General features: G+C 46.7%; 1 protein-coding gene across 1 annotated transcript; it reads right to left on the reverse strand.

The window, feature by feature from the left end:
- Positions 1-1,454: 1,454 nt before the first annotated feature.
- TGFBI (transforming growth factor beta induced) lies at positions 1,455-24,243 on the reverse strand. Its single transcript, XM_074916240.1, has 17 exons — positions 23,831-24,243; positions 19,470-19,568; positions 12,704-12,768; positions 11,659-11,816; positions 10,420-10,584; positions 9,779-9,925; positions 8,896-9,037; positions 8,074-8,286; positions 7,787-7,924; positions 7,413-7,558; positions 7,109-7,245; positions 6,448-6,578; positions 4,418-4,542; positions 3,357-3,459; positions 3,080-3,159; positions 2,691-2,715; positions 1,455-2,522 (listed from the first exon to the last, which is right to left on the reverse strand). The coding sequence occupies exons 1-17, from the start codon at positions 23,938-23,940 to the stop codon at positions 2,467-2,469; spliced, it is 2,040 nt and encodes a 679-aa protein (XP_074772341.1). The 5' UTR covers positions 23,941-24,243; the 3' UTR covers positions 1,455-2,466.
- Between the last annotated feature and the right edge of the window lie 785 nt (positions 24,244-25,028).

The following is a 25,028-nucleotide window of genomic DNA, read 5'->3' on the forward strand; positions in this document are numbered from 1 at the left end:
GGGACACCAGCCCTGCATCCACAGCCCAGCAGGGAGCTGCTGCTGGCACCCCCAGCAGCTCCGAGCATAGAGCAGGCAGCAGGAGGAGCAAGGGAGGGAGCACTGCCAGAGGGCCAGTGAGAATAAGCACTGGGAGAAAGCAAAAAAAGGGAATTGGATTGAAAGGATAACACACCTCTATCTACCGCAAACTCTGCTGGGACTCAGAAACCTTGTGCCCCCCACAAAGTGAGCCTAGAAAGTCAGGCTGTATGCGAAACACAAAGGAGATCATTGCTGCATCACTACCAGCCCCAACGCCTGCCCATAAACCATGGGGTGGAAAGCCAGGGCTGGATTCCCGGGAGAGGAAAACTGCTCTCTCAGCACATGGCACTTCTCGTAGTTACTGAGCACATCTAAGCAAAGTTTCCCCTACTCCCATCTACTCAAGTGGTTTCATTCTGCAAAGATACAATTAGCCACCAGGCCAGACACCAAGAAAGTACCAGCAAGGGGCACTCACCTAGATGAGGATCAGAACCACTTCCCATCTTCCCAAATTGTGAGGGACTTTATATCACTTAGTCATGAAGCATCATGGACAGCAAAAACAAAACAAAAAACCAACCAAACAAAAAAACACCAACACAAGACTCTGCCTTCACAATTTCATGCACTGTCACTAAGCAAGATGTCAGCTAGCTTGCTCTCTCAGGCTTTTGTAGGGAGTTAGTAATTAACTATTCTAATTACAAAAAGCTGAGCTTCCCCCAGGAGCCAGTCCCCTGATAAGACTCTTCTTCCTTGGGCTGCTGGGGAATAGGTGGCTCAAAGGGTTCCCCATTACCACTCCAGCCTTAAATAACAGAACTGCATGTGCCAGAAAAATAGAAAGAGGAGATGGGAGGTTGGGGAAGGGAAATAAAAGAAGAGCTTGATTATTTTTCACACATTTGAGTTATGCAGATGGCTCACAGCATATGGGATTTCAATTTCAGCTTTTAATAGAAATAAAACCACCAGTGTGTTTCTCAGCCAGGGCAACCAAAACAATCTGGATTTTTTGCATTCTGCATTTGATACCCTTTTTTTTTTTTTTTTTCTTCATAATCCTGGGTTTCACCAAGGTAATAACTGGTCAGGGCGTGGATATAAAGCCTTGAGGGGTGAATCAGTGCTGAGCTCCAGCTGTCAGCAAGGGTGGACAAGCATCCCATGGGAGGGATGCGCACGGCTGCCCTGTGATTCTTGAAGTGTGTGACAGCAACTGCTCGTGAAAACGCCACTGAAAAATTAACAGGATCAGAGAGGAGAAATATTCTGCTATTCCACTCTAGTAACTATTAGACTTGTAGATACTGATGCGACCAAATCCAACCCCCCTCCTTCCCAGTGCTCGGGTGGTCAAACCGTGCCATCAGGCAATTCAAAACAAACAACCTCCCCCAAACAAACGTTAGCATCGCTTGTCATATTTTTGATTTTATTTTTATTTTTTATTAAAAAAAACACAACCATTATTAAAAATGAATCATTTACTGGAAGGCTTCTGCCAGGGAGAACTCTTGTTTCAGTCTCATGAACAAAACGCAGCACAGTTAAAACCCATAGGCATAAACAAACCCCAATTAAAATAAAAGAGAACAGTTCAAACCGTAGTTTATAATTATGCAGTTTCCTCAATGTCAATAGAGAGGCTTTTGTTAAAAGCCTTCAATTCAGAATTTCATGGCAGACTTTTAAAACACAGGGGAAGAAGGAAACACATGCTTGTTTAAAAACAAACAAACAAACAAACAAAACCCCAGAAAAAAAAAAAAATGCTTGGGTAATGGTTAATGAATTCAACAAATTTACTTCCTCCAAAGCAATCGTTGTTGACCCACCCATACAGTTGGCTTGGGTGATGTATTTCCTCAGAAAGCTGAACGTACACAATTCCTGCCAAGTCATTCTGGCCAAAATTCCCCAATTCTGGCACTGGTTTGGAAAGGGTTCTCAGTGAGATCATACCCAGCTTCCCACTTCAGGAGCCTGGAGTTTGCAGCACCAGTAGGTACCACTGGGAGCCTGGAAAAGGGGCTTTAATTCAGCCCCTTTCGGCCTCCCCCAGTGAGACAGCACCAAGGCACTAAGCATCTCTTGAGCTCCTGAACCAGGGTGGAATTAAGCACCTTAAGTATGTATGTATCAAGCCCAAAACCCGGTATGTTAAATATTGCAAATTAGTGACTACTTTTTCAAAATAAAACAAAACCCAAAACCTATCCTCAGCATGGGAACTTTAAGGTCAAAACCAAATAAAAATGGTCTTAAAATATATACATATATATATGGCTTTTCATTTTTCTTATTCACTTCATTGGAAACAAAAATAAATTTAAGGGTGATATTTGGTTTTTAAAAACAGTTCCGTCCTTCTCTTTAGCCGTCAGCCAGAGCAGATGGGATGGAGGTGCTGACTGTGGTTGCTCACGACATGGCTCAGAATCCACCTGAGTTCTCCTTCATCCTCGCTAGTAACCGGGAGTAGACGGGTGCTGCAAGGAGAAGACCGAGTTGGATGGGACAGACACACAGCGTCACCCTGTCCCCTCCCCTCCCAGTTCTGCTACATCTTGCGTGCAGCAAGACAGCAGAATAAACCTCTCTTTAAGGGACAGGGACATACGGTGGAAATCAGAAACAAGCTAGAGAAGTTGTTTTACCTAGTCGAGGATTTCTCTGAGAAACCTGCATGGAAAGAAAGCGTAAGGTTTGCATAAATACAATAAGTCTCCGACAGCTATAAGAATGCATGTCAATACATTTATCCCCAGTCTTCAAAAACTATGGATGAATGACTTTTCATTATTGGAAGCTGACATATATAGTAGCATGCCAAGGTTACTTTCAGCATGCTGCAAATTCTATTCTTCGTGTTGCAAAATGTATTATTCCTTATATAATTAAATCATGTAAGAAGAGAGGATTCCATGAAACACAAACGCTCGCTCTCTTTGCAATTCAAAGTCTGAATGTGAGATTATCTTCCAATTATTATTACCAAAGTGTCATTTCAGTAGTTCGACAGTGAGAGATTTTTTTTTTATTTTACCTTGGATAACGCGGATGCCTGTTTGAAGATTTCTAATGCGGGATCTGCCGGCTCGTCACCTCTTTCTTGTGGCCTTGAGGCTAAGGGTGGGACAGAGATAGCACTGAAATACTCATCAAAGCAGACAGGCTGCTTCCTTCCATTATTTTGTGTTGAAAATCCCCTAACAGACTAATCCTCCTCAATAAACTGAAGCAATTGCCGTGTGTCACCACTCCCTCCCAAAGCAGCTCTGCTCTAATGATGTGGCTCTAGATCTTTCTAACCATGGACCTACCCTGTGGCTGTAAAACAGAGTTCACGGCATAAATCACACCATTCGTGGCCATGATATCGCTTTCAGCAACGGGCTCCTTGTTGATATGTATCACGTTGTTTTTCTGTTTAGGAAAAGAAAAACAGAACGTGAGCAACTTTTGTCACCAGAGATTTCCAATTTTATTAAAGAAACCCTCACTTTGCATTCATTCATTTACTGGATGGCTGTAGGCGTTTTCATTCCTCTTGCCAATTAAGGAGAATATAAAACCAAATTATAGCCTGAGCAGTTTGTCCCGGAGTGGCTGGCAGGCTTTTCAGCATGGACTTTCTGAGTGTGCTGGCTGGGAACGCTGTTCCACGGCAGCAGAGGACATCCACCAGCTCCCTGGTGGCAGCGGGTGCTGCTGCTCGTGCCAAGAGGGGTGGCTTCAGAGATGACATCAGGAGAGGGCAGATCAGGACTGGACACGGGAAGAGTCTCACACACACACTGGCCAACTCAATACCCTTGGAAACACTGGCCTTTCCTCTTTTTTTTGTCCTATATGTTCTTCCTTATGCACAGAGTGGATCGTGATTATTTCTCTTCGGAATTTTTTTTTTTTTTTTTCCTCAATAGAGGATCCTACATTCTCTTAATGTAATGCAGAATTTGTGAAATGAAAATATACATCTAAATAAATCCTGCTGTGTTAAGGGAGCCCATGCAGAGATCATTTTCATTACACTAAAAAAGACGTGTTAGCTGAACAAACTATTCGTTTAATTTATTTATGCTTTTTCCCGCATGACTCAGGGTTAAATTTATAACAGCTCCTGGAAATCATTTACAATTGGTCTTCTGGGGAGAAAGCTGAAGCAAACCACATTTCATGACTGCCAGCTTGTTGAACTGAACACAAGGCAACAATCCCTTCACTGCAGCCCAGAACACACTGTTTGGTGGGTCTGTGCACACACTTAGAAGAGGTTCCCACACCGTCCAAATGAGTACAGAAATACTTCGGTCCTCAACACGGGCAGCTAAACACAGACCCCAGCCCTGCTGACCACGAAAGCCCATCTGAGGGGACTCACCATGCTGACTTCCAGTTTATCTCCCTGCATGGACTTCAGCCTCACAAGGGCACCAACCGCACCGCTCACCAGGATCTCATCAGCCACGTGGAACTTGAGGATGTTGGCAAGCTCCTTGGCATTACCTGGGGGATGAAAACATTTACATATGCAAAACGACATCAGCACTTGCTTCCCGTATTTCATGTGCTGGAATGAAATTACATGGAAAATATCATAATTTCCTGAAAGTGCAAGGAAACAATGTAAAATTGAAAGGACCAGGCAGAAGGACCTTGGTTGGAGCTGGTTAGGGCATTGAGGCCATTCCTGCCCTGGCAGGTCAGGATCCCAGCGAGTCCAGGACACTATCCCTGTGTCCCACCTTAGTAAATACCAAAGCTATCCTATACATGAAATCCCTGTCTCTTGGTTTTTCAGTCCATCTTTCTCTCACAGTGCACAGCATGAGCCTACGCCTGTTGCTGCTTTCACTTCCCAAGGAAGTCTGCGGGGGAGACAAAGACCTGTGTGAAATAAGGAAGCAGATAGAGCACTCTGTTATTTGCAAATGTCAATACTTTTGCCGGTGCCAGTGACGCCTGACAAGAATCTCCACAGCTGAAACTGCGGGATTCCTGAGAAGGAAGGGGAAAAGTGTAGGAGAAATGTCACTAATGGCTCACGGATTGCTGGCCTGATCCCCACCCCACTGAGTCTCTACTTGTCTAGCCACGCTCTGAAACAGATTTTAGGAAGATAAGATGCTTCCCCTTCGCCATCTATTTTCCAGAAGAGGCAGTGACATGCACAGCACGGGACAGCAGCCCTCCTCCTTCTTCTCCTTTAGAGGATGCAGTGCCACTGACAAAAACCACAGGTAGGCCATGGGGAACAGGTAGTGCAGAAGATGGCCTCCATCTAAAAACCAGAGCGGTTCCTTCCTCTTTCAATGCTCGTATCGGAACACACTGTGAGCTTTTTTTCCATTACATTTTTTTTGTGCGGCCACAGTTCACACGGCACGTCCTCACCAGCATGATTCACTTCTTCAACAGGAGCATAAGCTAAATATTTGTGTGAAAAAAAAGAAGAACATCTGAAGCGTCCACATCTGGGATACTTCATTCTTGCAGCCGTTTACAATAGCTGAAAAACAGTTCTGAAATATTTATATATTAAGCACTAGACTGGATGTGCAGTCTGATATTACCAGTTCCTCATTCCTGCACTTAAAAGGATAACCAGCTACCACGGGCAAATTATGATGTCAATGTTTGGTTAGGCATTAATGACGAGAAGACTTGACACTCAAATACCTGACATTGTTTCCAACCACAGCCAGTTTTCAGCATGAAAAAATAAAAGATCGTGCTGCTCATCCTGAAGAGCATCATTAAACATTCCCATGCTTTTTTCCACACCCAGCCTGCACGCCTGTGCTTTTCAGGATATTGGTTGTTGTCTGTGCTAGACTGGAATATTTGTTGTCTTCTCAGGATCAGACTGGACTTCCTGCTTTGTCCATGTACACATAGATGGAGCAATAGCTCCATCCTTTTACTACTTAAATTTCATCCAGTATAACTTGTGGTTGAATGTGGACTGTGTTTTCTATTGGCAAAACTTACTTTGGACACCCTGATCCTATGTGGTTGACAGCTACATTCTCACTTCTTTCATCCCTGAGAAAGGCAGAGACCTCGCCATGGGCTCTACAAACACCTCGGAGTTACCCTGTTCACACCAGCCAGCACAGCCAAATTGAAGTCTGTAGTAAATTAAGTTTGTAGCATCACACTAGAAACACGTCTTCCAAGCACAAGGAGAGTATAAACCCATGCCCACGCTTTTTGTGAGAGTTCAGGGCCACTCGGTGCCTCCTCAGCTTTCTGCTGGATAGGGTTTACCCAAACCAGTTGTGGAGGAAGCCTGTGCTTCCAACAAACAGGGTCAAAGAATGAGATATGGCAGAAAAACTTAGCCATTCCTCCTATATTATGCCAATAACACACAGAAGCTGTTCATCTAAATGCTCTAAACATGCTCACCCATTAGTTTGTTCAGTTCCCCTTGGGGCATGGCTCGGAAAGCTTCGTTCGTTGGAGCAAACACCGTGAAGGTGCCTGGCCTGTTCAAGTTCTCCGTTAGACCTGCGGATTGGATTGCAGCCACCAACGTACTGCAAAACAAGCATACACAAAATGCTTCACTATAAACTACCTTTTGTTGGTCTTGGAGCAATGGCATGTTGTGTTCTAAAGAGAGCTGTGAAGTTACGATTGAAAAATCCTGTGGGGGTTCAGCAAAATCAATTAACCAAAAAGTTGATGAGGCGGGAAATGAGCCAACTGAGCCAATGAGCCAATGAGCCTGTGAGGTCCAACCAAAACATCTGAGGAATAACAAATTGGGGACCAAATGGTAGTGAGGAGACAGAGAGGTCTGGCCACAGTGGCTCTGATGGGCAGAGGTGGCTTTGGAGCCAGCTTCTGACTGTATTTAACAGGGACCACACACTCTTGGCTCACAATTCATTGAAGGGTTATTTGAAGTCTCACTCCCTATAATTTAGGGACAAGACCACGGTTTTAGATGCTCTTTTTGAGTTTAAAAAATATATATAGTCATGGCTATGACCCGTAACACATAGAAACTGCTTTGGCTGCTCTTCTGCTCCTAACTAGCACTTAGGAAGAGCAGAAAGGTCACCTGAAGCGATGGTCTGCCTTGAGAACATCCATCACTGAGCCAGACGGTGGAGTCAACATTTTGTCCATGATAAACAGGGTCCCAAACCTTCCTCTCTTGTCATGGGCAGCAATGCAGGCATTTTCAATGCAAAGGTTCTGCAAACAAAATTGCAGAAAAAAAAGCCTTTATCAGCATAACTTTCAAAAGAGAGATTTTTATACAATCCAAAATGCCCGATTACACTTTTTACACGATAGCCATAACATTACAGGCATCAAGCATCATTCAGCCATACGGAGCACTGCACACTGCAAGAACTTACATTGCGGTACACAAAAACTCTCAGTTCTTTGTCACCCAGAGTCTGTAGTTTCTGTCCGTGGTAAAGATATTTAGAGGAGAGCTGGTCTCTAACAATGTGGTTCAGAAGCAAGTTTTTCATGTTGCTGTCGACAACGGGGAGACCATCTGCAGCAAAAAGTATGGGAAAAAACATTGGCTCATGTAAAATGACCACCGAGACACTAAAGCAGTCCAAATACAGAGTATTACCCACACCAGTTTTTAATTGTAAAGCTAGAAGCCAGTGCCTGTAGCTGAGGCATCTGAGAGAGGATTTGCATACTTGTGCACTGAGACTTGGCTGAAGACTGTGGCCCAAACTGATGGAAGAAAGGGATTTACTCCCCAGTTTACCTTTGAACACATCATTCACTGGGGCAAGGAGGGTCACTTGCTCACTGCCAGTTAGATGAGAACTGAGACCAGCTTGTCTGAAAAAGTCTGTAGACTTGGAAACCTCAGATTCTTGTGCCAACTCAAACAGAGTCTTAGCTGAAAAGAAAAGCAACACATAGTAACCTTGTGTTAAAGGAAATGCACGCATCACTACAAAATATCTACAGCCTCTGAATCCAGTATTTCCTTGGCAAAATAGACAAAAGAAAGGCAACAGAAAGAAAGATGCAGAGAGGCACCAGTACCTGAGTCTGGGATCAGCAGCTCATTAACAAAATGCACGACGCCGTTGGTTGCCAGGACATCCTTGTTGGCGATGATGGCCTTCCCGTTGAGGGTCAGCTCTTCCCCACTGCAGCCCACGTCCAGGGTGGTTCCTTCCAGAGTCTCCATCGTCAGGCCAGCGATGATGGCCTCAGCACACATGGCTGACTTCAGGATGTGATGGTTCAGCAGGTCTGTAAGAGAGGCAAGTGTCTTAGTGAGCTGCGAAAACCAGCTGTGAAATTATTGCAGCTTTTGGGAATCCTGTTCAATGCCAAGGGCCTCCTGTACTGTACTGCACTGTATGGGGCTCCACTCCAAAAGGTGCACAGTCATTTTAATTTGGGCTGATTTTAATTCAGCAGCCTGTGAAATGAAGTGTCTAAAAGGAGTAATTTTTATATACACCATTGCCAACTTCAAAACGTTTTGTGTGGTTATTCGACCCATTTGTAACCTCAGGGGAGGTTACGTTGATTAGACACTAGTTTTCTTGCATCTTGCTGGACTGATAGAAATCACCATCACATATAGAAGTGCTAAAGAAAAGTTTGGAAAAGGGAATGCTTCAGCTCCCTCCTCCATACCTGGATACGACCCTCTCTGCCATGTCTACACATCTACCTTATCTACATCCAAAGAAGTCTGGGCTGCCCAGTTTATAAAGCTGGAGTCTGTCAGATCTGTTTACTGCAGCTGTTGTCAGTGTACCAAGGAGCCATTCAGATATCCTTGAGAAGGAATTCTGAAGAACTGATAAATACTCTTCACTCTCTCAATGGGCTCAGTAAACAAGGACTTACCCCTCAGGGCTTCTGGGTCCCCCAGGATCCTGTTCAGTGTTTCTCGTGGGATCTTCTCAAAGGCTTCGTTGGTTGGAGCCAAAAGTGTGTACTGGCCTTCGCTTTCCAGCAAGCTGTTGAGGTCAGAAGCAGCCACAGCAGCCTTCAGAGGAATGAGGAGAGAGAGTAAAAGCACATTCAGCCAGAATACAAAGGTCAGCAACTTTGTCCAGGCACACAGCAAGGGCCAGATTTATTAAGGCTTTTATAATTTCAGAGGACTTACAAAAAATCCTGAATAGCTGCTTTCAGCACTTTGGTCCCTTTATAAATCTGACCCAGGCCCACGGCTCTCTTGTGCTCCAGAAATTTGAGTACAAGAGCCTTTTTTTGGCAAGACCGAGAGCTAGTTTGAATACCCTGATACTCCTGGAAAGGGTCACAGTAGTTCCAGTGAATAATTCAGATCAGAACCCGCAGCTGGCTAACTGCAAAACCGCTTTGCTTGTTAAGTTATTCCTTATACCAAGGAATATAAATACCTTATATAAATACCAAATACCTTGGCAAATACCAAGTCAAATAAATTGGTACTCATCAAATCTGATACAGTTAGTATCTCCTAAGGCTAAAACTCCCGTAGAACAGTGCGGAGACAGACTCAGTCTACATCTCTTTACTGACAGCAATATCAGGGTGACAATTATTCTTGTAAAACCCTACTTGCATTGATATCAAACACTTCTCTTCCTAAAGCAAAATAAGCTATATTGGTACAAGGATTTTCTCAGCAGCTTTCAAGTCACAGCACCTAGGCACTGGTAAGCTCTTCAGGACAACTCGCTGGGAGTAGGATGATTAAACATCTCTAAGGGGCCCTGGAGCACACGTGGGATGGACTCACCCGAAGAGTTTCCAGGCTCTCCTCAGTCTCAATGACCTGCTGAATGCTGTTTGTAGTGGTGGAGATGACTTTGTCGATGACATGGACCACTCCGTTGGTGGCGTGGTGGTCGGCTTTCAACAGCCTGGCACAGTTCACAGTCACAATCTGGAGAAGGAAAGAGCCACGGGGCGTTATGTGCACTAAAACAAGAAGGTAAAGGAACCTCTGCTGGTTTTGTATTTCAAACCCAGTGAGCGCTATAATATTGAATCAGCAGGAGCAGAAATGTGGCTTCCTAAAAAAACACACAAAGAATGAGAACGCTCTATCAAGAATGTTGAAACATTTCAGGTTTAAAGAGCTTTGAAAACAGTCAGTGGTTTTGTCTACCCTGCACCATCAAGACTAAGAAAATATGCACGAACCAATACTTAGGCAAACATATGGTTATACAGCAATGTGGGCAACTTCCCCACAACAGCATCGATGCAACTGTCTGCTCGTAAATATTCTTTTCAAGCTCCTTCTAAATACGTATCCTAAATCAATAGTTGTCAACCTAAGCATTACGGAGTCCTGGAGGTCCAAGGACAGTGTAGGAGCTGCAAGGCAGCACAAAAGCAAGCCCATGGTGGGTAGGTTTCATACAAATGTCTTACCCCATTGGGATAGTGGTGAATCTGGATAGGCAGGTCCTGGTACATTGAGTTAAGTGTTGTCCCGTGTTTCAGATCGTCCGTGAGGACCCGTTTGTTCACCATGTGGTAGCGAAGGGCATTGAGCAGCTCAATGTTAACATTACTGACTAAGGAATCCAGAGTTTCCTGAGAATCAGAAAAATTCATTTTTCAGTGCTGAGTGCAATTAAACCAGTTGTTAGAGAGAGCCAGGAGGTCTGGCTGCATCCAAGGTGCTTCCAAGGTGGGTGCGTGTGTATTAAGTGATGTATTCAGCCTTAAGCCATCTGTGCAAATTAAGAGCTCTGACTTTCATAAATCTTCATCTTACAACAGCAGCTAGCAGCTCTGGCACCCCTATCCTTGGCAGACGAAGAGATGATGGCAGCAAGCTCCAGTGTGGGATCGCTGCATCGAAACGAGCAGTAAGACAACAAAAAGCATCACTCGGGGCCAAGGACAAATACACCAGGAGACCTTCCCTAGCTGCAGCATCCCTGCAAGGGGCTGGGCTGGTGCAGGTTGGGGCTTGGTTGTGGGGATAGTCAAAAAGGTGCCCCCTCCCTGCCCCAATAGTTGTTCTAATGTATTTATGGACAAGTGATTTAAATGTGGGATGTAACTGGATAGGGGTTGCACAGCTGGGACTCTCCCCAGTTCACAGAGATGCTCCATTAGCATCAGAGCACCAGCAGGACAGTGGTGACAACTTCAGGAGTGGAAATTCCACAAGCCACAGAATGAGAAAATCAAAACCAAGGTAAAAGAAATTTATACGTAATCGAGCATAGGAACACACTGGTGCAGAAAGGCTGCAGGTTTACAGAGACTCCAGCTGGGACTGGCTACTTGTGCAAATTATTAAGAACAACCAGAGTGGTAAAGTAAGGATCAGCAAGACAAACGAAAAGGGATGGTAAGTCTCTTGCTGAAGGTCTTATTGCAATCCCTAACGGTAAGAAGCAGGGAAAGCTGAACGAGGTGATTTTCACAGCCACCTGCTGGAGAGCATCCACATCTCTCTAGTGGTGGGTCCTTCAGAAACAAAGCTCTGGAGCTGAGGGACCAGTACAGTGATTCCCATCTTAGAAATTCATAGTCCTTCCCACATCAGGACTGTGTCCGTTCTACTAGATAAGGCTGGATCCCGACCCCTGCAGAGCTGGGTCTCCACTAGAGAAAACCAGAGGAAGAAGAGAAAGAAGGGGAATTATATCTTACAGCAGGCAAGGACGCCCAGGCCTCATTACTCGGGGCAAAAATTGTGAAACTTCCAGGTCCTTCAATTTCTGGCCTTAGGTTAGACCGGTCGGAGTAGAGCTGCGTGGTGGCAGAGCCAACAACTCCCAGGGTTTCATAGATGTTTGAAAGTGGCAGCGCTGAAAGAAGAGAAGGTTATGTTCCCAACACATCGTCCATCCTTCCCACACCGCGCTGAGTTAAAGGAGAGCTGCTGGTGAGAATGCTCGGGGAAATGAAGCACGTCAGGGAACTCGTATCTGTTCATTAATTAGATAATAATTAATCGTAGCCTGACAGCTCCAGCCTCAATTACAGCGGCGTAATCCAGGATCTACTGCATCTCTGCAGGTTTAAATGGACTTACTCCGGATTTATATGGATATGAATTGAGGGAAGCAAATATATTCATTGCTTTCCCCCAGTCCTTGTTTGTAGTCAGGCTTTTGCTGCTCACAGCTGGCAGCTTATCGCTGGTCTCGGTCTCCCACGACCCACCCACACCAGCCCACGTGGTTAACCGGGCGGCATCAAACTTTTGGGGAAGGAAGCGTTCAGAAAGCAAAAGCAGAATATGTCTTTCTTCAATAAACCCAGTTAATTCCCTCCCAACCCCCACCAGTGGCTGAACAGCATTTTCTCCTAAATGCAATTTTGCTAACCTCCTGCTTGCCAAAATAAAAATGAGCAGAGATTGGCAGAGCTGCCTGCTACTCTCTCATTCCTTTGTATTCCATTTCCAATACAGCTATATAACTTGCTGGAATAAGTAGTTCCCTATGGCCCTCCCATGCTTGATTATGTTTAATTATATCCAAGGTTTTAAGTTGTCTGGAACATTTTGCATGCTTTGGAGCAGATCTGGCACTCAGCTGGTGCTCTGCTGAGTCCATTTCGGACTTGTTCGTGGCAATATCGTGCACAAATTGCAAAAATCAAATCCACTTTGAGTAATTTTCTAACATTCCCCTTTACTAGGCAGCTGTATAATTTTAAGAAGTTTTAAAAATGTCAAACATATTTTTACCAGCTGGGCAGCCTTTTTCTCCAGGAACTTTTTCATATCCAGGACAGCACTCGTAACTGATTACTCTGGAATAAGAGATGGATACGGCAGATTAGCTGACGGTGTCTCACTGTTTTTTCTCTATTTGCTATAGTTCTGTGTCCATCCATATTTGGTGATGTTTCTAAGCAGACTCTTCATTAGATATATAGACTTGAACAAAAGACAAACCACAATTTTTATCTCCTTCAGGGATGCACGTTGCCAATTTCTCCACCAAACAAAAGCAGACACAATTTCTTTTCAGAACTGCGCTATCCAGGAGACTTTGTACAAACAGTGGATGGAAACTGATGCCACGGTCCCAACAGATAACCTAAGCAAGACACTGCAAGTGCTGGTTCATCCGGGCACATTTCCCACAGGATCTGGGGATCTCCCTGCCTGACTGCTGATGTCACATCTGATCACCAGGCAAGACGCTGAAACCCCAGCACGTTGCTGCTTTACCAAACGGGCCAAGTGTTTCTCCTTCATTTCATCCCATTCTTGGCCACCACCAGAAATTATCTGCTTACTTATGGCAAAATCCACCAGACAGACCTGGAGGGGAAGGAGCATCCCTGGTCTTGGATGCACTGGCAGAAGGGCTTGGGATAAACTCTGCAAGGACAAACATCACCGGTGGTGGCACGAGCATCCGTGGGCACCCCGGGCAGTACCGCAGCCCGCCCATCTTTGCCAACACTGGTACGTCCATGCGAGCACCCTCAGTGCAACATTTCCTTCTGCAAACTGCTGCTCTGATTAGGCAGCCCAGTAAAACCTAAGGGGCCAAAGACTCCATCCTGAGGACTTGGGGCCATCCTGCAGATTTGCAGATTCTAAATAAGAGCTGCCTGAATGCTGTGTCTATCATCTGCAGCTCAATGGGAAATAAAAGTCATCTCATTCTCAAAGCTGGCCCTTCAAGGGAACATGTTTTAATATTAACGGGGGTAAAAAAAAAAAAAAAAAAAAAGAAAAAACTCAGTCTAGAAGTCGCCCATTTATTTTTCACAGGGGATTCTTTCACCTATTTCTCTTGCACTTGGTGTGACAGGAGCAGGGCCATCTGATCGATGGGCTAAGACAGTGAGGGAATAGGTGTTCCTCCCAAAGACAAGTGTTTCCTCTGTGCTCCCAGTTGGGTTCAAGACAAGTAGGATGCTGTATGGCCGATCCTCAGCACACTCACTCAAAGAGAAAGGAAAATCCTCAAGCTTCAGATATTTGTCATCATTTTAACACTGTTAACAAACAGTGGAAGTGCCTGGGGTTTAAGAGGGAATTCTTCAGGGTAATTAAGAGCCAGTAAGTGAAACAAATACCTGCTTTTCTGTGACAGGAGCAAATAAATTCTGTGTCACGGTTTCCTAAGAGAATTACAAAGCAAACCCAGACTGATTGTCTAGACATTATATATTCCATGTGGGAAAGAGTTTGCCTAAAGCAATCCCTTCCTTTGACTACTGGAGATCTTAACACCCTGCTGCTCTGCTTTCCCCAGCCCCCCCCCCGTCTCGTGTTCATTAGAAACACACACTTTCTACCCCCACCATTTCCCTCCCCTACCTCCAATTTTTCTTTTTTTCACCCTAGAAACTAAATCCAGTCTAGACAGTTCCCTTGGTTCAGACCTGTAATCAAAGATGAAGAGCTGATTAAAGAGAAATAATTCCAAAGTTCAGCATAAATAATTCCTGAGTGCTGACGTAGGCTTTAAAAGGCTTATTTATAGATTGATTGGAGATTAATGAGCTGTGACGGAGGGGCAGGACGCTGATGCACACAGCCTGCAGCGCACAGGGCTCGCCGGCTCGGGGCTGCCCCAGCGGCAGGCGTCTGCCAGGAGGTGAGGGCATCGGGAAGGGATGGAGGGACCGTGCCACCCGCTTGCCAGCGTGTTCCTGGACACCTCCAGCACCACCCCACAAGGGAAGAAAACAGCAAGAAGCACCGAGGCCAGTAATGGGGCCAGCTCCTTCAAGCCCCCGGTCTCACTCGCCCACTGAAGGTGACGTACCAGCACCACCCCGTATGAATTCTGCATGCCAGCGTTTTGGGTTGAGTGCCAGAAAACTTCTGCAAAGGGCCTGGTGAACACAGAGGTGCTCAGCCAGGTGTTTGCATCTACAAGGATCCAGAGCTTCAGGCATTTGCCCTCCCATGGCTGGCGGACTTGGTGGAAGCACAAGAGCGCCCAGCCCACCCAAAGGCACGTGGGCACTGTTCAAGGGGTTGCTCGGGGCCGGGCATGGGGCATCCTCCCAGCTGGTCCCACAGCCACCTCCGGCCCTCGGGGAGGAGCAGCACAGCCGTGGGTGAAGGCTGCTCCGCCTCACTTGCAGGACTCTGCATCTCGATGCTCTGCTACCCTACACATCCATATGGGAGGAAGGCTGCTCCTCTGACACATCTTCCTCCAGGTGGGCCGGAGCCAGTCTGCTGGCCAGGGAGGAGTATTTCTCTTACACAACCAGGGGCAAACAGCTCATGGGAGGAAACACCGAACACCTCCCAGCCATCGCACCACACGGCAGGATCTGCACAAAAGTCTTTGGAATTGCCAAGTCCGTCCCCGTTTATGGTGTCTGCTCAGTGGCTACAGGCCACTGTGCTGGGCCACGGCGGATGCCAGCGATGTGGGTTAAACAAGCAGTGCCCTCGTACAGAGAGCATTGCTCATCCACTCTGCAACGCCTCTGACCACAATTTCCTGACCTCCTCATTGAGTAATTGCAAGCTGAATCTATAGTTTTCCAGCCTCTGGTTTTGAAAACACTGTATTTCTAAAATGTCTATCTGTGTCCGACTGCAGAAGCAAGCTCCCTGGCTTTTACTAGTCATTGTTTCACTGCGGTTGCATTCTTAGGATCTGAAATTAAATTTTAAGTGCATTTTTCAAGGTAATAAAAATAAGCTTAGGCATATATTGGTGAATAAAGATCCATTTGTAATAATTTCCTGTAATAAAACCCATATGTTTTGTTTTTGTAAAATAAGTGCCAGAGTCATTCTTTTCCTGAACTGAGGAAAGTACATCAGACAAGAAAAGGAAAATTAATTTAAAAGGAAGAAAAAAAGGAACATATTAAGGGGTAACTTACTGCCACTAGTTATTCCTCAAAAAAAAAAATCAAAAACCCAATTTATGTAAGTTGTCTTTTTCATTCTCAAACGAAAAAATGTATGGGGACACATTCAATTGCAACCTCAATTCTGGAAGAATGAGTCCAGTGCATAAGGAAGGTAGAAAAATATAAAAAACACAGGCACAACTATGAGAATACACTCTAAATAAACTATTTCTTTGGCTTTGGAATAGCCAACAGTGGAAAATTACCTAATTACCAAAACAATCTTCTTTCAGCGCTCGTTAAAATCAAAGCAGTGTCAGACTCCTTGCCAAGTGTCTTATCTCACTTCATCAGCAAGTAATGCAATGATAAAAAACGTACATAAATCCTCTAATTTCTCCCTAACTGTGTGAGCCAATACTTCAGCAGAGAGAAGAAAAACAAAGAAAAAAAAAAAAAACGCAGATAAAGAGGTACGATTCCTCCTCTGATGCATGAGTTGAAATTTCCATCGTGCACATCCAGCGCCAGCAGAGCATTCCGCCCCCATGGACCAGAAGATGCTGCTCGAGAAGCAACTCTGCAAAGCCTCTCCACTGAGCCTCTGCCTTCCAGCCGTAACTTATTTGTTTCTGGTAACAGCTACAGAGCAACCGAGCGCGGGGGCCCGCTGCACCCGGGCTCACTGTGAGCACTCTCAGCAGTGACCCAGAGGTGAGGCACCTGGAGACAAGAGGAAAGACCAGGCACATCCATATCTTTCCAGCTGGCTCTCCTTGCTGCTCCAGTCGCTCTGTGTCTCTCGGTGCAGGATGTGATCACGGAAGGGAGGAGTGAAGTTATGCTACAGGCTTCCAGCAACTTTTCTGCCTTCCTCACTCAGGGTTGAATTTCTCTGCTCTGAGTCAGCTCTGCAGGAGCTCAGCTTTGCTTTTCTGCAGTACCTGGTCTATCACTGACCTCCCTCCTTGCTACATGTTTGAAACAGTGCTCAGAGCAGGAAAAAAAAAGAAATCGAAGCAGACAAAACTATCTTCCTAAAGCCAGGTGTTGTGCCTGCAACACACCTCCAACTTGTGGCACCATTGACCCTTTAAGAAAATAAGGAGGATAACAGCCAGGTCAAATGTGAACTAGGTGAGATGGATCAAGCGTTTTCCACCCCAGAACTACTCTTCCCACCCACCACCGATGGAGTGGACGCCCTTGCCAACAAGAGGACCAAGCACACAGCTTCAGGAGAGGACTTCTGACCACAGATCCCAAGCAAAGGCTGGATCCACCCAGTTACGCTGACAAACTTGCCAAATCCTGACTCTTTCTGGGATTTAAAGGCATCGGGTATTCTCAAAACCATGGACCAGCTCAGTCCCACACAACGGGCCGGTTTCGGGGGTTCATGCTGAGCACCGTTAACCATGCCCACGTTCTCTGCTGGGCACTGGTGCACTGAGCATGGCACAGCATCAGGCCCCTGACACTGGTTTAAGAATCCGACTGCCGCAGCCTAACGCATCATGTCCTTTATGGCCCAAATGACTCCTGATTGCTTCCATACGCCAGAAACTCTACGTCCAGCGGGAGCCATCACCAGCAAGCGTTTGTAATCAGAGCTGTCTCAGGGTCCTCTGGAAAATGTGAGTCAAGGCACGTGTCTTTTGTTCTGCGCAAGCACTGCTAAAGGGAAAAGTAGGGCCCAGGCTCAAAAATGACTAGGAAGAGAGAAGAAGACAATGACACCCATTGTCAAGTTGTTACAAAGCGAAGAATAGTGAGCAAATTCCATGTATAATGGGAACATTATCTCATAGGTTAACAGGCAGGTTAGTGCTGTGTAGGCTTTTTTTTTTCTCAGCAATGCATCATTGGATTAGACACTTGTGTAAAAGCAGAGAAAATGAGGTTAGAAGAGATCGCCCCATCTCCTCAAATGCAATCATGAAATACTGCCAGATGCCAGTTCCACTTCTTTCTGGAGATAAGCGGACAAGTTTGTCTCTGCCAAATACAGCTGCACACTTGGGTTACTTGAGGTTAGTTCCTCATTTGCTTCAGAGCTGAAGAAATCTGTGGCTGGATGGCTTTGCCTTTCAGTGACTGTAACAGCAAAGCTATCCCACATCCACAGCTGAGTCATGTTTTCTTTGGAGAGGTACCAAGCTACTCTGTTATCAGAACAGGCACTGATGATACCGTATTGCCACACCATATTCTTGTCCATTTTACATCAAAAAAGCCACCATTTGGGCAAAATAAGAGCCTGAACTCTAATCACCCAAACCAAGTCTTCCCAGATTTGGTGGTTTTGTAGAATTAAGGTGGGGACATTGTTTGTTTTTACAGTATTTAATCTCTTTTTTTTTTTTTTTTTTTTTTTTCTGTAAAGACAATTGGACATAAGGGAAACCACTCTACATGCTCACTATACGGTACATCCTGCAACACATCCTCCTGAAGTACAGAACTTTCCTCTCTTAGATGAATTCATGGGTAGCACGATGAAAGCCCCAAAGCCATGCACAATGACGACTCCTGTTTTGCCTTCCTCCTCACCATACCAACACCAGACACACAAAACGAATCCCGATGGCCAACCATCACAGCTAAACCAGTGAAGGCAACCAAAATAAAAACAATATAGTTTACCACAGTTCAAGATATCAAAGTCTTCTGTTGCCTACAGAAACAGAGTTTATTTAATCTGCCGTAAAGAACAGCATGTTCCTATAGATCTAATTACGATTTACATTGGACCATAATGGAAACACATGAGATGATGTTCTGCTGTTTGTTCTTCTTGACCTTGCAGATCCAGGCCCAGACCCGGCCCACCGCTCTGCTCCCCAGAGCCAGCACCTCTGCACGGCCATTGGGTAACGTGGTGGTGCGTCCTGAAGTGTGGGCCAGCAAACCTCTCTGAAAGCCCAGTTTGGCCTACACCAAGCAAGAAGATTCCCCGTTCCTGATCTACAGCCTGGCACACAGTCAAGCCCGCATATCCATAATTATCATCTTTCAAAAGAATGTCCCGAGGCTGCTTACACAGATACTTTATGCAACAGCTACTTGAATATTATTGTTTGCAATTTTAAATGTGGAATTGGCCTGCAAGTCTAATTAACTTTCCTGGTGGAGTCATCAGAGAGTGTTGGCTAAAACTGACACTTCTTTCCCTTTATTTCTGTTTTCTCTTCCAAAGCAAACATGTGTAGATGAATTTTACATTCTCTCCAATATCCATCAGATCTGGATTGCCTTTTATTCCTTTTTTTTTTTTTTTTTTTTTTTTAGCTAGGCAACATTGAGCCTAGCACGGAGAGAGACACAGCTAAGTACTAGAAAGCATCTGGTACACACCTCATTGCAGCATTGAGAGTTCTATAAGCATATATAGAAATGCAATTAGAATAAACCATCAGGGTTTGTATCTACATGGTACTTTCCATTCTTAACATCTAAGTGATTTAGGATCACATTTGCCATTTGAGAAAAACACAAATATTACCTAGGGAGTAAAAGGCTAAAACAATTCTTAATACATATAGACGTTAAGCCCACACCGCAGGCTCTGACATCTCACATCTGTCACAGCATCTGCTCCTCCCACCCAGCACCCACCTCCGCATCGGGGTCTGCAAGGAGACCCTGGCTGGCACTCCGGTACTTACGTTGACTTCCCGCAGATCTTCCTCTGGTACCACTGCTTGCAGTTGGTGAAATATTTCCTGTTCGTGCCGATCAGCTTCTGCACCGCGCACACGTTGGGGCTACAGGTAACGACAAAGCAGAAGAGGGTCCTGTAAGCCTCCCTCCTCTCAGTGCTGACCCCCAGCATGGAGCCAGACCCCACCTGACAGCACCCGAAAAGCCCTGCTGGGGTTGCAAAGGAGGAAACTTTGAGCGCTGCAGGTCAGCTTGCTTGATCTGAGTCTATAATGACTATCGTGAACTGGAGGAAGCAGTGGAAGAGACCTCTCTTCACTCTGCCAGGGTATCTTTTTCTTCACTGAGTGCAAAATCTTGACTTTTTTCCCATGTTCTACCTCTCACCAAAATATAAAAGTTAAAAATAATACTTTGGTCAGTATTTCCATGGTGAACAGCTACTTAAAATTTGCAGTCCCAGATAAAACCTGATAAAGTTATGCAATAATCCAAATCCTTCCAAACCCACCCATTATTTTATTGTTTAGGACATAAAGAAGGAGAGATATTTATCCGTCTATGGACTGACTTACACCAAAACCAGAATGGAAACTTTTGCTGTATGATAGCAGATTCTGGACACGGGTGCTGAGCTGCTGATGGGGAAACCAAGCAGTGGCACTGCCCACTCCGTTTTCAACACACCATGTATGACAGCACAGATTCAGAGTGGCTATATCAGCCTACAAGGTACCGAGAGCTCCTTCTCAACCAGAAAAGCAGGCGGTTGGCATTACATGCGTGATAACCCCACCGACAGCTGACTGCAGCCTTTCAGCTTTCTAAGAAGTGGTATCACTGCGAGCAAAGACGTGGTCAATCAGGAGTTGGAAGTTTACTTGCTGCTGGTTTGGCCAGCACAGCATTTCCCCACTCCGCCTGGCTGACCATCTCTGTGGTTTGTGGCCAGCAGCCCTGGCCACGGGTGTGGGCAACATACAGTCCGTGCATCAGATGTGATTTATGGGCCTGGGTTGCAAGGCCACCGACTGCCTCTGTGCTTAAGACAGAGGTGTAGCAGACACCCAAGCAAGCTGAGGATGCTCAGCCCAACTGAGATTGGACTGGATTCCCAACACCAAGCCCCAGTTGTGGCAGTAGCACCAAAAGTATGCGGAGTATTGGCTGCCAGGCAGGTGGAGGGAAAACAAATAATTAAGCAAAATACATAAATCATCTCTTCAGCCCATCAGAAGTGCTCTGCGCCATCCAAGGCAGAGTTTTCATTTGCACAAATGAAGCTCCAGATGGGGCCTGGAGATGCTGCTGTAAAGGTCTTGTTGATCTGTTTAGGAAAAGAGGCAGCGGCCTGTTTCATGCTGGGTTTGACTGAGATGCTGACCACTTGCCTACCAAAATTAACAAAAGCAGAGTCTGCAGCCCGACCACCGTCTTGCTTTTCACTGGTGTCCCAAATTCATCTCTGTCCAAACCGGGCCAGCCTGCCCATCGTTAGCATGAATTAACGCAAGGCTCTCCTATATGTCAGCTAACTTCAGCACGTCTCAGTGGGAGCTTGGCTTGCCTTCAATGAGCCTTTGTTGGTGTGGCTGCCCAGGGCGCTGCGGAGGCAGGATCCAACCCTGCGTGGTCCTGGCACCTTCATCCTGCCCCGAGGGGAAAGTGAGGACCCGCGGGACCTGGGGGAATTCAGCTCACCGTTCCCCTTGTTACTGCCATATCCCGTAACGGCAGCATGAAAGCATTTAATTCCCTTTCTATATATAAGGTGAGGAACAAGGAGAAAGAATCTCCTGAAAAAAAAGTTAGAAATCACAAAGCCAAACGTTCAGCTGGTGCAAACTGGCCCCGGCTCAGTAATTTCCACGCCAAATCATCGCTTAGAGAGACGTCTGTGCTCTCTGACTCAGCCCACCTCGGCTACCCCGGCCCCGCCGTGCCGAAATATGGTTCCAATTACATCGAAATTCCAAACCTTGCCTCGATTTCAGCGTCTGGCTGACGGCAGTGGACAATCCCTCTAATATTCGTCTTGACAAGCCTGGCTACTGAAGGACTTGTTTGATCATTTCCCCCCGTATCCCCGGGAGCAGGCTGCCAAGAAAACCCTTGCGCCTTCCCAGCAGCATCCAGCCTGGCAGTGCCTTGCTCCCTCCTCCCTGCCCAGGACTGCTGCTCCCTCCCTGACTTATGGGGGAAAATTTCTTCCCAGTTTTTCCTCAGTGTGGAAAAATCCCGCCCCCCCAGGGCCGTGTTATCAATGATTCCCACAGGCAGGCTGTAGTAGCGGCTCCCTGCGGTGCGTGTTCTGGTCCTCTGCCCAGTCTGGCTTAAAATGAATTTGTCAACACTCTCCCCTCTCCTCGTTGGAGTTCATCACCTCTGCCATGCCGTTCCCAGCCAGCCGCGCTGACTCGAGGATAAAACTGCCTATTGTTCCCCTTCAGCTGAAGCCGTGCACTTGGCAGGCAGCAGCTGGGAGCTGCTGGGACAGGGGCTGCCCTTTGGGAAGGGGCAGAGAAAAGCCGGACTTACCGCACGGCCCCAGCTACCTGCCATGACTATGTCCACAAAGCTCCCCAGCCCACAAAGCCAGGTGGGTTTGGGCAGAGCACTCCTGGGTTTTCATCTGCAAATCTTAATGTTCCTTATATACTTCTCAGCTCCTCTCCCAGACTTGAGCTGATTTACTTGAAAAACAAAAAGTTAATTGAGATGTACAAGTTTTGCTGCAGAGCCAAGCTCTGCCACCCAACTGGCTCATGGCTCAATGGGAGCATTGACGGTGTGGGGGGATGCTCACAGCAGAAGGGGTGGCAAGCCTGGTTGCACATCGCTCCTGAGCTCCCTCCCGCAAACAAAACCCCACGCCTCACGCCCAAGATCTTTTTGGCTGGTTTTGTGTTGCTGAATCTCTCTGGCACGTCATTAATCAATGTTCAAAATTCAGGCGATGTTTAAAAATTACCTGGGTGTAAACTGCTCTCAGCATCAGAAAGGAACGGGTGAGCAAAGTCTGTGGCCAACTACACTGGGCTTATCCCAGTGGAACTTCACTTCATCTGGAAACCCTGGTCTGCTAATTCCTTCCACCTTCCACAGATCTCAGGCACCAGCATGGACCACCATCACATCTTACCTGTGCACATCTTACCTCTTGATAGTGCAGGGAATAACGGGCTTCTCCCTGCAGAGATCAGTGCGCTGATTTACACCAGGGCTGCACTAAACTGAGTCTGAGCAAACTCCTGCCCCAGGGCTCTCAGCAGAAGTGGATATTTACTTGGTTTCAGATCATGTAGAGATGAAGAACAAGACTGAGCGTACTTGTATGTAAATCCCTGTAATTCTTTCATTACTGAGATTTTACAAATAGACATCAGTTCAGAATTTGTCCGTTGGATTCTGTACCTGATCAAGACATATAAACAGCATACCCCTTCTCATAAATACTGACCTGGATCCCTGCCAGACGATGTATCACACTGCAATATTTAAGTCTTGGGGTGTGTGGGGGGGTGTGGGGGGGTGTTAAAAGCATTTCATGACCCTGCCTTCAGCAATCCATTTCAATGGGAGCTACAGTTCAATCGGTGTCACCACCCTGGGAGACAGAAGCCAACTGAAAGGTCTCTCATCCTTACACCCTTCCTAATTCCCAATAAATGTTAAAAAAATAAATTTAAAAAACTTATCAATGAAGACTCAAGCTGCTCAGTCCATAACATATTGCTCATCTAGCGAGAGACTAGTGAGAGACTAGTGAGAGACTCATCTAGCAGGCACTCTGTTGGATATTCCTTAACTTGGAAGGTTTATGAGTAAATAAGTGATAACTTTGGTCAGGAAAACTTTCAAGAGTTACTGGGGGTTCCAGTCAGAGAGTAAATTGGTGTTTAATGCACAGAGACAATCCTCTGTCACTGAACCGATTTTCTTTCTTTCTCTATAAATTCATGAAAGCGAGAATTCCTTCCACAAAAATGTTTAACTGTTCAAAACTTGGGGATTTATTTCCCCCCCCCCCCTTTTTTTTTTCCTTAACGGGGATAGAGCGATAAAGAACTATTGAGGGGTCTAAAGCGACATCTGTAACACTGAGCATCCTGAAAGAAAGGAAGGAAGTTCTCTACAGAAGAAAGAAAAAAAAAAAAAAAAACCAAACTATTCGAGGATGAAAGAAAAAGCCGTTATCCGAGGGAGAAAGCGCCCACCGGAGCGTCCGCCGAGGGCCGGGCGGAGCTGCTCCCGGCTCCCGAGGGGCCGGGATTTATGCAAACAGAGGGAAAAAAAAAAAAAAAACAAAAAAAAAACAGAAAAAAACGGTTGTCCCCTCAGCCCCCCCTTTGCCCCCATCCCTTACCCGTGCTGCCGGCCGCGGAGCCGGCTGTGCTGCAGGACCTGCTGGTACGGGGACTTGGCGGCGGCGGCGAGGCCCAGCGCCAGCGCCAGCAGCAGCGCCGGGTGCGCCATGGCCGGGACGGGACGGACCGACCGACGGCACCGACGGACGGGCGGGACGGACGGGACGGTGGCGGCCGCCGAGCGCCCCGTTAAATGCGGCGGCGGGGGCGGGGAGCGGCGGCGCGGCCCGGCGGGAGGGGAGGGGAGAGGAGAAGGGGAAGGGGGGGCCGCCCCCCGGGAAGGGCATCCCTCCCTCCCTCCTTCCCTCCGTCTGTCTGTCTGTCCGCTGCGGGAGCAGAAAGAGGCCAGGGGCGTCCTCCCCTCCTCGCTTCCAGCTTTTTTTTTTTTTTTTTTCCTTATTCTTCTTCTCTCCGGGATTTTTTTTTTTTTTTTTTTCCCACCGTCCCCCCACTTCCCTCGTCAGGTCTCTGAGAGGGGTGGTTGGACTAACACCCTTCGGGGGTCCCATCTGTGACACCCCACCACATCCCAGGGCGCTCTCCTGGCTGCCACCCGGCCAGCCCAGCCCTGGCACCCCGCCTGGCACCCTCAGTGCCTCGAACCCCCCTCCCAGCATCTTCCAGTTCAAGAGTTGAGAAGTTTCTGGTTTGTCTTTTTTTTTTTTTTTTAAGCCAACGCAGGAGCAATAAGGCTGCCGTCAGCGTGCCCCCCCTGGGCCAGCTTGCTTGCGTTACACACAGCTCTGGGGTGAGTTTTGCAGCGAACCACATTGCTCTGACGGGTCCCAGGCACAAAGGTGATGGCCCACCGTGGCCAGTGGGACAGGCCCCCAGGAGCCAGTCATCACAACCATCCCAACAGCTGACCTGCAAACCTCCCTTCCAGCCAGGGGCAGAGAGGGTGTTTGGTGCTTCTTGTAAGGGCAGCAGAGAAGTGAGACCCTTGTCTGAGGCTGTCACTCTGCTCCCCACCATGGGCTTCCCAGAAGAGAGCCCCTGCAGAAGTCCTGAAGTTCTCCAAAACGTGGGCAAAGCACAAACAACCGAGGTTGCTTCTGCAACGCCCTGCACAGAGGGGCAGGGAAGTCACCTGGCCCCCAGTTCATCCAACTCGACTCCCCGCAGCATCCCGGTGTTTGTAATGGGTTTGTTCTGACCGGGCTGACACCAAAGGTGAAGGGCTCTTGCCTCCTGAAA

Source organism: Athene noctua, chromosome 12 (genome assembly GCF_965140245.1).
Source record: "Athene noctua chromosome 12, bAthNoc1.hap1.1, whole genome shotgun sequence".
Taxonomy (NCBI): Eukaryota; Metazoa; Chordata; class Aves; order Strigiformes; family Strigidae; genus Athene; species Athene noctua.